The following is a 15,983-nucleotide window of genomic DNA, read 5'->3' on the forward strand; positions in this document are numbered from 1 at the left end:
AACAAAGGCTCCTGCAACAACCTCTGAAAATTAACCAAGAGGAATCCATAATCAAATTGGCGAATACAACTCACCCAAACTCCAAAGTCAGGAACCCGTGAGAAACAAGCTCTCGAAATATCAGAACCCAAGTAGAGTAGATAACCCAAACTGCCAACATAGTAAATACCATCAACACATCCCACTAGCCTATGTGGAATGTACAATACAATTTTGCAACAACAATGAATACTCCTGCATGAAATTGCACCGAATACAGAGAATCCACACACTGCACACCTACTGCAATTATCACAACTTTGTTGATCACCGGTCACTGTCCCATAACCATAACACCCATGCACTGCTGATGGTGAATAGTCATTACATGGTAGATAGCAAAAACGAGAGCCCAGACCAAACCTGTCTGCCATCAACTCCTCAACACATGGATCAAAAGCAAACCGATGAACATATCCTACAGTATAATGCCGGTAAAAAGAACCATTCCCAGTCAAAGACTCATCTTGTAGACATGATACAACCAACTATGACTAATCGTCAGCTAAGTCAGAGGATGATATAGCCAAGAGTGCAGAATCAACAACATCACTAGTCTCTGTGCCCTCCAAGTCAAACATATCACAATGCTCAGCTGCAGCGCCCAACTCAGTTGAACCTATCTCCAGTGGAAACGAACCAAATATGCCAATACTAGTTTCGTGGACAGAGATATCCTCATGTCCACTACCTCTATCAACCTCGATCATGGACATCCTCGGATCACCAGACACCACGGTCTGTGATTGTACAAAATCTGATAAAGATTGAAGTCGTTCTAACTCCATGGTCACCTTAGCTAAATGAAATTGTGACTCCTCGAAAGCCAACTGTGTGCTCTCAAGAAACTCAGAAGTTACCTCGAGCTGCTGAGTAAGCTCACTCACCTCATCTTCCTTGACCAATAATGCGTCATGTGCTGTACTATAAGATAATCTCTGTCGGCTGCCAATTGCATATAATTCTGTTTTAGAATCCGGATAGCCTCCCATAAAGAGTGGATCTCTGTCAAGGAAAGATAACTGCTTCCTTGCTCATCACTAGTAGGAGAACCCCATCCATAAATTGCTAACAACTGACGAGCAGCATCGAAATGCTCGCAAGTGATAGAAATGTCTCGCTCGCCAACTCTCAGTTGACTAGACACATGATTGTGCCGACTAGTCGAACTCATATACTCTATCCTTGGTACACTATCCAAAGGAGTAACCTCAGAATAGCTATCATTTGTAATACTCAGATCCTGGGACTCTTCTGTAAACTCTGTCATATCTGAGAGATCATCAACCCATTCCAACAAGAATGGTCGACTGGATATATGAACAATGCCCAACACAGGTGTGTAAAAACTAATTCCAGCATCAAACAAGCTGCTGGCATGGATGAGAACTACACCTGACAAACTACCAATCAAGTCCATGATGGTACTACAGATACTACTACCAAGGAATGATAGATATCTCCGATCAAAATGATCCCAAGTACTAAGATAAGGATCCCAACATCTAATCCATGAACGAAAACTAGCTGGCAATTCAAGTAAACTTCTCACCTGAGTAATGTGAACAATACCAACTGACTTCACGCACCTGTCTACAATCTTTGAATCCGTAGTGTGAATGCTAGACATACTCATATCATCATCAACATGTGACCCGACTGTAAAAGAAAACTGAGTCCTTGGTATATGCGCTAACTCTCGATCTGAACTCACCTCAAGACAAAGCTTGTCCATGTGTCTCTCAGAATCCTGGAGAGCCAATTGAGTACACACCAAGGAATTTTGAGTATCCTCTAGCTCATGAAAGAACCGGTCAACCTCTTTCTCCTCCTTCTTCACTGCATCTAAATAGATCCTTGCAAGATTAAGGATATGATCGCGATCTGAAAGTAGGTGTATGTAACTTAACTTCATTGCCTCCATGCCTTCCTTGATCTGTTGTAAGTCGTCACAAGAAGAACCTGTTGTGACTCCTTTTTGTCTCTCTTGCAGTTGAATCATCCAAATGTGATTCTCAATCAATCCATGTATCCTGTCATGATGAGATAATGCCATGACAATATTCTTGTCCCTTGTCTTCAGCTGGCTTGCCAAACCATGTAAAGAGTTACTAGCCTCTACCTCATGTGAAGGAGCATCCAACTGTGCCTGATACTCATTTTTTGCAAAGTCCTGAATGCTCACTTTCTAATCAGCTGTACTATCCTCAAACATGACAGTATCCTCAACTGCTATAACTTCGTCTAGCCCAACTGTACTAGAATCACTATCTGTCTCAATCGCACAATCCGGTGTCCCTGTGATATCACCTTCTGGCTCAACCTGCACAATGTCTATAACCCCTTCTACCTGTGAAGATGATGCAGATAAACCATTACCTGAAGATGTGCTAATGTCTCCTTGTATCGAATCAGCATGTCTGTTAAATTCCTCATACAAGTTTCTGCCTGTCATAGGGAAGGTACGATCCTTAGGCCTGTCAAAACGTTCAATCAGTCTCTCCTTAAACTCCACATATGAGGTAATGTGTGCATGACCCATAGTGACCATACCATGATGCCACCACTCGTGTGCTAACCCATCTAGGTGAATTGTTGCATACTTAATAGCTTCTTCCTCAAGCATAGGGTTCATTTGAAAGTATGTGTCAAGCCTTTGAACCCAAGCTCTTGCTGTAGACTTCCCCGAGCCATCATAATATGGTAACTAAAGTTTCCCTACTTTCTTCCGTAGCTCATAGCTCTGGTTCCTGTCATGTCCACGTGGCATATGCTTCATCCGCACATCTATATATTCCCTAAAGGTAATTGCAGCAGTAAAATCTGGACCTCTGGCTTCCCAATCTCTCCTCAACTGGTCCTGTATATTAGTGATCTGGGGCTCTGGTACAGGCTGCTCTAGAGCTCTAGGAGGAAATGTTGGAATAATGGGCCTCGAACTCACTGTCCTAGTTTGCTGGGGTGCATGACCGAAATTGTTCCTAACTTGTTCGCCTCCATTATGTGTCCCATCCCGATTATTACCACTCTAGTTATTACCATTCTGATTATTTCCTCCACCCACATTAGCATTCAACTCCATTTGACGAGCCATCATCTGCATCATAAGCTCCAATCTCTGACTCTATTACTGTGCTCTCTGCTCTTCTGATCGTTGTCCCTGTGCTAAGGTGTCTAATAACTATAAGAATCTTTCATTTCCCTGATCTGGACTGGCATTCCCGCCTCTGCCTAATCCTGTATTCCTGTCATCTCGATCACCCATATTGATGTCTTGATCAAAGAATACCTCCTCTGTGTCTGTATGATTGGATTCTATGTCCACCTGCACGGATGAACTAGACTGTTCGCTCTGCAGGTCTGAAATCCTATTTTGTCTTGCTTTGGTATTGCGAAAATTATAAGGCCCCTGTCGCATGCTCAAACATAGATGCTTTGATTTTAGTGTTTTGACATTTCGTCAAACACTTTCCCCTCTATCTGGCTGTTTCAAATTCCCTATAAGACTTCCACAGGATGGTAGGACTTATAGCTCTGATACCACTGTGATGATCCTCCTCAAATCTGCTCTCAAAAATGCTGATGAAAGTTCAAGGAATTTCATCAAACAATTTGCATGCAAGGGACGTATGACTGATATAGTATTTCAGCTGGCTTTAAATGACTCTTTTTTCAATTTGCATCAATGAGAGTCTTGTGCTAGAAGACTCTAAATGAACTACACAATGACCTAACATGAATGTGTTACTAATTTTGACAATATTCAGTGCATATATATGATCTAAGCATGAGAAATGAACACCTACAGCCAACTGGCATTTTTACAAACAGTTGGTATGCAAACTAACTAGCTGATAAATAATGATATTAAATTGCTTAAATGACACCAGCAACAATTATCTTCTTAATTGCAATGAAAAAAAAATGCTCATGAAATATGGCCAAGACTTTTAGCATTTACATGGATTACAAAATGATAATGCTAGTATAATACACACTTACAGCTGAAACTTATAACACCTAAAAAAGCAATACTGACAAAAGAACCTGGTTGTAGATGGCTGTAATAATTTCCTTCAATGCTGCCCCTTCTGCTTTGCTTTTCCATTTTGCTTTTTCGAACTGCTTTTTTGGATCTGCTTTCTGAACTGCTTTTTCAGCCTGCTTTTTCGGTTCCGCTTTTTCGGACTGCTTTTTCGTATTTGCTTTTCCGGATTGCTACCATGTTGAATCTCAAGACCATATCTTTTAATGGCATCAAGATTTCCAACTTGAAGGGATTTCGTCCTTCAAACTATTGAGACATAATCTCCAGAAAAATTTTCCAATTTCTTTGATATCTCCAAGCCCCCTTAAAAGAAGCTCTTCCATTTCTTTTATAGCGTTCTAACAAGGGCTCCATCTTTCGTTTTCTCAATGTGGGATAAAGCATAACTCCCTTTATGTAACTTATGTCTCCAATGTGTTATAAAATAAAGGGGACTCTTTTAATTTAAATATTTTCCACAAACTATAGTCTATGCATTGATAAAGTTAAATATTTAAATTTAACTTTATAAAATAGCTTTGTCAATGCATAACAAATCTTATTAGTGATAAACAAGTCTTCTTGTCGATTTTAAACAATTACCATCGACATACCGTTGCCACTGGATGTCCACCCATGCCCAAGATGACTTACTATAAATAGTAAGTATGCCCAAAGTTGCCTCAAAACCCCTTAGAAAGACCTGCAACTGAAACTATCTAGGCCAAATGGCCTCTAAGTCCCTTAATGTCCTAATTAGCCTACGGGACCGTGGGGAAATAGGCTAACGACAACATCATGCTATGAATGCTAAAAAGGGGACATTACAAGGTCCAAGCATATTGAAATTCGTTACCATTATGCAAGAGATATGGTGTTTACCGTACAGGTAAAGAAGTCAACACATACAGACAATAATAGCAGAATAGCAAAATTTTATTTGCAATAGTAGATGAATGATGAATGATGCTTTACAATGATCCCAGACGGGATATAAATACTACTGCCGAACCTTTCCGAAGGAGTCCGTCGGCCACAATTATTCTATCCGTTACAAACTATTTACCGCCGGACCGTCGGCTACAGAATACAAAATACCACCGGAACCATCCAGTCGGCTAACATATGGTAGACTGGAATTCTATAAAATTAGAATACATTTGCATTGCATATTAGAGAACATACATTCTCACCAAAGCTCTATCTAGAGTAAAGATAGAGCACTTCAGGAGAAGATTTGGTATGGTTGAATTGTAATCCATTTGTATTCTTCAAATTATTAATAAAATAATTTTAATTGTCAGGCTATTGATTCTTATGGGCTCCACCATTTGTATTCATTATTTACGAGGTGACAATCTCTGATATAATGAACACTTGTATAAAAGACATTATGAGAGATGATGATCTCTTAGATAATGTGCTAAGCAGTAGAGTTCTATTGTAAGATCTAGATGAGTTCAAGATCATATTGTGATGTAGACATTGCTATGTCTATGAGTCACAATTTGGATAAGAGAAGAATTTTAGTATTCTCCAGGTTTATCCAGTTTTCTGGTACATCTTAAACTCAGGATCATGTTGTGATATAGAAATACCAGTACCTATGAGTCACAACTTGGATAAATGAAGAAATTAAATTACTCGTCAGATTTATCCTGTATCTTATCAGTAGTAACAGTGATTTGTCATATCACATGTTTAGTAATATGACATTGTATCATGTGTTTTATGATACCACATACTAAGAAGATTCAGACAGATATAGAGTATTAATTCTTGCTTATTCATCTTTATTGATGTTGCTAGATATGATATCTCTCTGTATGATTATCAAGTTAAGAGGGAGTGTTAAGTATGTAACTTGATAATCTACAGGTCTGAATGTCCAGACTGCACTTGATCTTCTCACCTTAAATATCATATGTATGGCATTAAGTTATATACTCGTCTTGTTAGCCAGCGACTTCTTAAGGAGTTGTTTAATAATCATTACAAATCTAACACATTGTGTTAGTAATAAATATAATTTATCTTGCAGATCACCGATTTCTAGAGAGGTTATAAATGCCGACTTAGGAAGGGACATGTCCCGTTGAGGGACATGCCCTTTAATGATGATATTTGGGGAGTTTATTGTTGTAGGTTTGAGTACACACAATTACATTTTCAGTCTGCTCTCTCAAGCGACAATATTCAGCGAATATATTGCAGAGATACAACTATTTCAGATCAGAATAAAGGTTGATCATTCCTCCATACATCAGAATTTAAGAAGTTTATCATTCACCAAGGGTTGTTTACAAGGCTGATCAAAAGCACAGAATTAGCAGAATATTTACAGATAGTACTTGGGAATTTGGTGAGTTCTCGAAAGTGCTTGCAGATGCTCAATCTATGCTAGTCTTTAGTATTATAGAGCTCAATTCCAAGAAAAGTTAGCACAAGTTGAGAGAATGTAGTTAGAAGTATATTGGTAGTTAATTCTCTATATGTGTTTTTCTTAAGTTGCCCAATTGATGAAGCAAGAGGTTGTGTTCAGTTGAAACTACTAAGTTGGTTTTCCCCAGATTGGGGCTTATAATTTGTAATGTCCCCATTTTAAGTTCTAAAGCTACCAATTATAAAATTAGCTACAATTAAACTTATTTAGAACAATTAAATACAAGCACTAAACTGTCCACCTTGTCAAGCAGCCAAGGAGAAATAATAGGTAGTGATATTAGATATTAAGTGAGGAAGAATAAATATTATAGTATATAGTGAGATGGCATCATCATTCAGCATTGTAATAATCTTTAACCCAGGCGAAGCAACAATAAAACACCAGATTGATGGAATTTTGTTAAACATTTGTCATGAAAACTCAGTCCTTCAATATGTATGCAAACTGTGAAAATATTACAACTCTACTATATGAAGTAAACGTTATGAAGCAATAAAGACAATCAGTAACCTTCCGGATTTCCACCAAATATAGTCAAACAGAGCTAAGCTCAGCATTCATACCAAAATGTCTACTTTAATAAGGAGATATTGCCTCAGTATGTACTCAGAATACAACTGATAATAACAACAACAAAGGCTAATAATGTGGAAAGAGATAGATACAGACCCGTGACCTTGCTGCCATGAGTTGAAATAATGGTCGGTTTTTCAATGTGGATGTGATACGTCTTCCTCCAGAGGCTCAGCTAGCTGCCGCTATCACTGGTATCTTTATCTTGCAATTCACCGTACTAAGCTTACTTTCAGAACCTTCCAGACGTCCTGAGATTGCCATCACCCTACTGCTGTGGTCTGGGAATGATGGAAATCACTCCTCCAATGCTGGATGAATCCCGTGTACCACTGTTATCTCTTGGCGACTGAAAGTATATTGGTGGATATCCTCAATAACCTGTGGCTCCCATAAAACCTTATACCAATCACTGATTCCACTGACATCCTTCCAACAATGCTGTTGATCTAACTGCAGGCAGGTGGAAGCAGATGCTAGGATCTCAGTCAAGTCTCTTCCAAACTGTTAACATGTCCTCCCAAACTATTGAATGATGCTCATGCAAGAAGAGGAAACACATTCACGTCCTTCACCAAATACTGTTTCTTGCGGCCAAACTAACCGTTATTCTCAACTGAAAATCAGAAAGTATATTTAACACATACTCAGCCAGGTATTTCGACTGCACATACCTCTGACTGACCCAGCTATGACCCCTACTCAACTTGCCGATTTCTGCCTGTATTGTGTGCTAAATTCAAAGAGGAAAGATTGGGGTGATGTCCAATCTACCTCGGAAAACTAAATGCGAGGGATTTCGTCCTCAGTTTTCTGACCAGTCACATTAAAGCAACCAGAAAGTTCGATATATTTAGTTCATAAGTTCTTGTGTGTAAATCCCAAGGTGAGGTCCCTTATTTATAACCTTGAAGTGAGGGAAAGACGTTGAAATAAGGGGTGTGGGATAAAACATCAATTTCGTCGTGTAGTCACTTTATAAACATAAAGTAACTTTATCCACACACTTTAATATAATAACTGGTGTACTTAAGATAAAATTTCTGATGTGACTGGTAGGCACCCTGACAGATAATGCCGTTAGTCTATCTAGATGTGGAGATAGATTAACCTGGCGTCGTAACACTAGTGCGGAGAAGGGGACATGACAAGCATATTATTAGTGTCATATCAGACACAGCTTCCTGCAATATTCAGAGCATACATATAAAGTCATATCAGGGCTGGCCTGCATATTTTGCGCATTCATAATTAGTATTGAGTTTTTCTTGATTAAACTGCATGTATTTTTTTCACCATCAATGTTTCGGATCATACTACATGAATCACATTCAGAATTGTATATCAAACAAAGCAAGCAGTACAAGGTACTGAGATTTCTTTCAATTGTTTCATGTAATTATCTACATATCAGAAACAGCAAATATAAGTTATCTTGATTGTTATGCAATCATCATTAATTATTTTTGAACCATATTGCTTATGCATTTGGAATTAATCATTGTTTAAATATTATTCTAATAGCAGACGTCGTGTTTACATTTCTTGAATTGTAAGAATTCAAGTAGTGTCTCAGAATTAGAAAAAAATGGGAGATTACATTATTCCCATCCAAAGAAAATTTTGCGTGGCAATTCTTATTGCCTTGGAACATCCCTTTTGCTTATTCTTTTGTAGGATACATATTGAGGGCATCTAGAATCCCACCGAGTTACATAAATTTACTCAGCACATACAAGATTCAACATTGTGTGATGAAAACTAATTTTCTAGTAAAACGAAATGGTTGGACCATTCATATGCTGCATTGGCTTTGCATGAATTAGCTGAATAATCAGAATACATATAGTGAAACTTCATTGTATTTAATTGTAAATCACCTTTTCTTTTGGTTGGTTCCCATTGGAAACTGTTGTCATTGATGTCAATGGCATTCGAAAACTAGAAATTAGAGGTGCATGCAAAAAAACAAAAACAAATATTAGAGTTAAAGGTCAACCCTCAAACACTCAGTGCCCTAGTTAAAGTAAATTAAAATTGCAAATAAATGTCTGTATCATAGGGCCAACCCCTCTCATTATGGCGCCTTATTTTGAAGGTTTTAAGTTTCGAAAATTAATTAAAACAAAATGGGTCGGCCAGTATGTGCTAGACACACGTTGGGGAAGAGAATAAAAAATAAATAAAATTATTTTCCTGTTACGTTGTCCAACCAGTGTGAAGGGATACAATCATTGGATGTAGAGGCGCATTACGACGTTTATAAGGAAGATCATTTGAGATTCTTTTGTACAATCATTTGTTGAATAATATTCCCATCTTAGATCTAATTCAGAGCAGATTTTAAAGCAAATTGAAGTTACATGTATGAGTAGTTTTAAGGTGAATTTTTACAGACTTTTGAGCATAAAATAATGAAGATTATTAACAGCTGTCAAGGTGGATTTTTGGAGACTTATAAGAAGAAAACATTAAAGATTAGAAACAGATTTAAAAACTCAGTTTTAGAGATGATTTGTGGAGGATATTTAAGATCATTTTCAAGAAGATCAAGTACACATCACATTATTTTTTTTTGGAGGTTGGTGCCTCATATTCAAGGAGATTGGTGTCTCCTGCTGGGTGTGTGCTCAGTTGTGGGGCCAGTGGTTTGGTGCCTATTAAGAGTGTAAGGAGTTTTAAAACTAAGCAATTTTTTCTCATCATTTTCGTCCGTAAGGTGTTGAATTTTTATTTCCATGTTCATTATTATTGTTTTTTTCTCAGTTACCCAGTTCTCCCCCTAGCCCTTTGAACTAGGTGAATTTCGAACTGGTACTTGGTTCTGATCCCAATTACCTTTTGGGTTCCACTTGGGTTTGAGCCTAGGTAGGCCGGTTCCTCCAAGCTGAACATAGGTCGAGCCGTGGTCAAAGCAAGGTAGACCCAAGGAAACCGAGTGCAAACTAGGTACAGTTCCACTGACAAACATTCTGTAATTTAGTGCAGAAAATAATTATTACAGAATTTGAATAAAAATCTTTAATATTTCAAAACAAAATTTGCCGAAGTTCAGAAATTTGTTACATCAAATTAAACTAGCACTCAAGATATCTCCTAGTGAAATTTTTATATCCAATTGCTGATAATGAGCCCTATCCACTTAATTGGAAGCTCTGTATCGTGACAAAATCATAAATCATATTTTAAACATTGAACATCTTCAATAGGTGAAGGGATTTGCAAGCTACTTATATGACATTTTTCAAGTAGGATGTTAATTACAAACTAACGGGCTCCTTTTACAATGAAAAAGTAATAAGCATTCCGCAACTTAGAAAGAAGGGATGCCATTAGTGCAACTGATCTCATTGACATTGGCACTGTTTGTGAATTGACTAATGCCTTTTTTTGATCTCAATATGTATATGTATGTATACACATGTTTTTATACTAACGAGCCCAAGCCCCATTTCAAAATTCTGCCATTCCAGCAAACCGGTTCTTCAAACCTGAACTTGAACCTGAACTCGAATTAGTAACATAGGTTTTTTTCCATTTGTAAATAGAAATCATGACAGCTTAAAACTAAAATGCAGCATTTAAAAGATATGACAATCTTAGGGCTCAGTTACTATTTTTGTTATACCACATTACAACTTGCACAATTTTTTCAACTTTGTTTACAAACAAATAACAAATTTTTAAGCTTTGTTATGAATTGTACTTTTTGTCTAAGAGCTAATAGATTGGACTTTTAAAGTATTGCATTCTTATATGACCTAAAAGTTTTCTATGTTATGACATGTGATAGTATGTTGTTTTTGATTGCAGACATAAATGCATTGTTCAATCGTTTTTGTGTTAACTATCGGGGAAAGGTACAATCTCCTAACGACACTTGTGTTATGGTTTCACCTCCTTTTGACATCTATTATACTCAAGAATCTTGACATAGTTTCTGAATAAATCATTTTTTTGCAGGTAAAGTTGTTGTCTGTTTACAATGGTGTTCTCCCAAAGGTGTTGCTTCAAGTACGCCAGGTATGAATTTAATCGTGTCTTCTATAGCACATTGAGATTTAAGTTGCAATTGCAAGAGTTGGCTTTTTTTGTTCTTAGAACTTTGTACTTAGCTTGTAAGTCAACGTTGTACAAAGAAGGCTAATTGAAAATTTATGAACTACTAGCATCTAGTAATTATTTATGCATCATGAAGTATGTATTGTAGAATATAATATAATCAGCGATATGAACATTGATGAACAAAATCTGTAGTTCACAGTTTGTGGTCTAAACTCTTAATTTATTTACTCTTTATAGTTTTTTCGGCTTTATTTAACATATTTTAATGTTTCTTTTTCTAGAGTTGTTTTTCTTGACTTAAAAAATCTTGTACTTTTGGTTAAATGGGATTTTCTTCAAAAGACTAGTTCTGTGGTTTGTTTATTTTTAATGTTAAAAAATTAGAGAAAAGAAGGTAAAAACAATAAATTAATTATTAGTAGACTAATATGGGAGAACAATTCCATAAATAAATGGAAAATACAGCTTTGGTATGAATCTTCTTTTTCTTCTTATAATCCCATGCTTGTACTTCTATGTTTGTATGATATTCATAATAGTGCCCTTGTGTTCATTAGTTGTAACGTTATAAATTATAGAAATGCTTCTAATATGTCGTATATAAGCATGGGGAGCATTATAATGATTATAGAAATCATTCTTTAGCCGTGCAATGGAAATAAATCAATATTTCTATATCCTAGGATGGATCAAGGAGTTTGAACCCAAATGTTGATGGAAAAAGGGTCAGAGTCAAATTTAGAAACATTCAAGACATAATATTATGTATTGTGGGAATTTATTGTCCTGCATAACATTATTGTCTCAAAGAAATTTGAACTCTTTCTCAAAAGCCTTTGATAAAGCCAAAAACTCGCCAAGGCGTGATTTTTTTTCCTTCAGTCTATAGTGTTTAGGGAAGGTGGGCAACTCGCAAGAGGAGCAACATCAAGCACAATAGATGGAACAATAGCTAGATTCAAACAAAGACCTTGTTGGACCATGCTATGAAGATAGGTCACAGTATTCGTTTGTTACTTAAGAGTGATACAATAACTGTTGCGAAAGCATAATTGGTAAATCACGATTAATGTCAATAGTCTCATACATGTCATCAAAATCACTACCATGAATATCATTGTTAGCATTAGGAATATCATCATCAAGAGTATTTGCTTCATCTAAATTAATTGTAATAAATTTTAAGATATGAATAACACTGTCTTGTTTATTCATTTTAATTTCTTTGTTTTTGATTTCCTCCTATCCTTAGGCATGGGTTGGTCAGAGGGAAGTGAAGTATGAGGAGATGTAGGAGGTGAAGAAATGTTTTGAAAAGCACTTTCACAAGTTCTAGCACGACGCTTTTGATGATAGCCACGAGCATGTCGATTATGTTTGGTCTTGTTAGATAGTTGAGTTGGGATCAGGTCAGTCAACATTGGGTCTTTTTCTTCTTTAGGAGGGAGAACAGAAGGATCCACACTAGGTTGAGAGATCATAGGGGAAGGATCTGTATAAGCAAGAGGAGGTGAAACATATGCATATAAGGGACAAATAGATGGGGTCGACAGAAGATGTAATGTCCCTTGATGTAACTACCTTAATTTTGCCTTTGAATGAAAAATTCCATCAACTAAGGATTGTAAGATGGATTGAATTATAATTGAATACGTTGATTTTTTTTTACTAGATAAATCTTTCTAATATGAGTAACTAATAATCTTTGTTCTTTTCATCCATTTTGTTAACACCTTATTTCCATACGAATTATATCTAATTAGTGCTCCATCTTTTTCAAAATGAATAAGCGATAACTTGTGTTCAGAACTAGATATATCATGATTTGGTTTTCTCTCTATCCAATATAATTCTTCCTTCTCCCTTATTACTGAATGGATATATAAAAGCTAATCTAGTTATGTTAATCCGATATCTATTCCTTTATCTTCACTTTAGACTTGTTCACTACTATATAGTAGGATTCCTTATTCCCTTATAAATCTATGTTGCATATGTATGTATACTGATCTTTCCATTCCAAGATGTGTAAAGCTCTCTTATTGATAACTCACAGCTGACTGGATTTGAATTGTGTGCTGATTAAGTTCATAACTGTTAACTTGGCCTTGGCCTTTAGTAATTGATTAACCATTCATTGGTGGTTGGTCTCAGATTTATTGGATGTTAAAGATTTTTCTTTGATACTAATCATTAGATATAATGTTCACCATCTGTTCTATTTGATGTTTTATCCGTTATATCATTCTTTCTTCTTCCGGTATCTCCCTCTTTCCCAAATTGCCTTCTGATGATGGGTCTATTAGGTCTCCATCTTGTATACCACAATGGATCTGGATTAGAGAGAATTGGAGTGCCTTCTTCCTTGCTATTCCTGTCTGAAGTGTCGGATGCTTGACCTTGATCGATGATAGTTTATTCCATAACATCCGCCTTGTTTCTGGTAAGCTGGATTGATCCTTCCTTTAAATGCTCTGGTGTTTTCTCTTAGATGCGATATTGAGCCACTGTTGTCTCCAACTTGGTGGAAATCTGTTATAATTCAAACTCGCATGACTAAGTACTTGGTTGAGGTATTAAATGGACTCTCGTCATTGTCTTTCACGACTAGCCATGGTCTATGACAAGGATGGATTGATCGATTCCTGGCACACATGGCTCACAGCGGCGGTTTCTATCTGCTTCCTTCAGCAACGTGTTCAGACTAGAGTGATTTCTCTTGGATGATGTAGTTTGTAACCTATGCAAACATTCTTGTTTGTTTTCTCTTCCCGCCTATTGCTTTGTCGCTGATCTCTCCTTTCCTGTTGATTATTCAATCCGCCTTGTAATAGTTGCATATATCTTTTTTGTGTTCCTCGAAAGTCTTCCTCCCGCCCCTATCTTATACCCGTTGAGTATGAGAGGTCGTGTGTGGAAGAGACGTGTTTGTTCCAGAAACACTTAATTATTTATTTGATCAATTTATTACTTATAATATTTAGTAATTTCATTTATTAATCGTATTTTCAATTAAAATGTACATATCTTCTTGTTCAAGCATTGGATATTATTATTATAATAATAACTAGATGATATATTATCATTATATATTTTATTATATTCATAATAATAATTTATATTATAATTTATTATGAATGTTTCAATTATCAATTTGGTAAACCATATTTTGCCTTGAAAATTATTTATATATTATATTATATCTTATTATTAAATTCTACTAGAGGAAAGTAGGGGACATGACAGAAGACCACGAGTAGGACCATCATTAGGTTTACTAAGTTCAAATTTCCTTTTTATCTTTAAGGCTTGGTATGTTTGGATGAGATAATCAAGACAAGGTTGAGATGATTGAGGTATAGAAGGACAAAAGAAATCAAGGTCAATTGAGTCTCAAGGCATTGAAGGATGATAAAGACTATGGTAAATGGTCATGATCTTGCCATCATGAGGAAATTTAAGACATTTGTAAATAGGAGAGGCTACAACTTGCGTGGGGGTAAGGCAAGGAAGACCATGTTTAACTTGAAATCAATTAGAAGTAGGAATGACCGTAAAGGTAGTACCCAAAGTTTTACCTCAAACTTCCATAGGAAAAGATATGGAATCCTGGGAAGGATAAAGGAAACAACTGCAAGTTTAAATGAAAACATTAGTTCATCATAGACATTGTTTTGTAAGTATTTACTAAAAAGGTTCTCTTCAATTATCACATTCTTCGCACAAATATGATCAACAAGGATATCGAAGGAAGGAATACCAACAAACCTAGTGATACTCTAAAGAGAACTTTTTCTTTCTCATCATAATTAATGTTTGTAGGAGAAGAAGGTTGTTCAATAATGTTAGTTGAATGAGATGGAAAAGGATTAGTGTAGATTTGCAAATTGATTTGTTGGTGCACCAGATTTGTTCTCTTGATTAATATCAACATCAACAAATATAGCATTAAAATCAATAAGGTCATGTACCATAATTTTCAATATCATGATCAATTTGACGATGATATCAACAAAGAGCTTGAGGATCAAAGAGTCAAGGAGGCTTGGTTGGGTGAATTGGTTTAGTAGGAGGAAGTTTATTCAAATTTGTCTTTAACTTCAACATCTCATAAGGCAAAGATTCATAAAGTGGAGCAAAATTTACGAGAAGGTTTAAAAATAGAGGACAAAGGACCTACACCTTTGGATGTTGCCACTTATGCATATGAAATGTTGGACGATTTGTTTATTTTTATAAAGTTGTCAGGTTTATGAAACTTGATGAAATTGGAGGTGGCATCACTTTTGTCAATGGAAACAATAGCCTTTGGATTGTTCCTCTCAAGTTGACTGACTTGAAGTTTATAATGATGAAGCACTAGTGGCACACAATTGTGAGAAGGAAGAAGATTTAGGAAGCAGAATCTTATCTTTAATTTCCTTTTGTAAATTAGAAACACATATGCATTGTACATCAACATCAAGCACAAGATAAAAAATTTGAGCATGCAAATGCTTAAACTTACCAATGAAGTCACTAACTTTTTCTTTAACACCTTGTTTACAATGCATCGAATTAGTCAAAGAATTTGAAGACCAATATTGTTTTGAAATTGTTGAATGATGCCATTAGCAATCTTTTGAAAAGAATCAATGGAATTAGGAGAGTGAGAACATGCTTATGGAAAGAATCAATGGAATAAAGAGGTTGAGTGTTGTTGGTAAAGTTATAAATTAGCCAACAGGTAGATTAGCATGTTGTCAGTAATTATTATGTAGCCGACAAATAGAATTAATTATATCCAAATGGGCACAATGATTGAGTCACCCCTTCGGAATGGTATATGTAAAC

General features: G+C 36.1%; 1 protein-coding gene across 2 annotated transcripts in view; it reads left to right on the forward strand.

The window, feature by feature from the left end:
- The window catches only part of NOF1 (U3 small nucleolar RNA-associated protein), a 341,291-nt gene that overhangs the window by 212,948 nt on the left and 112,360 nt on the right, over positions 1 to 15,983 (forward strand). For both annotated transcript variants that reach the window (XM_089833039.1, XM_089833040.1), the window contains exons 17-18: positions 10,899 to 10,945; positions 11,049 to 11,108. In XM_089833039.1, coding sequence (XP_089689165.1) covers positions 10,899 to 10,945; positions 11,049 to 11,108 — 107 coding nt within the window. The remainder of the gene's footprint in view (positions 1 to 10,898; positions 10,946 to 11,048; positions 11,109 to 15,983) is intronic.

The sequence above is a fragment of the Cupressus sempervirens genome, chromosome 5 (assembly GCF_028749045.1).
Source record: "Cupressus sempervirens isolate cs-2001-9-10 chromosome 5, ASM2874904v1, whole genome shotgun sequence".
NCBI classification, from domain to species: domain Eukaryota; kingdom Viridiplantae; phylum Streptophyta; class Pinopsida; order Cupressales; family Cupressaceae; genus Cupressus; species Cupressus sempervirens.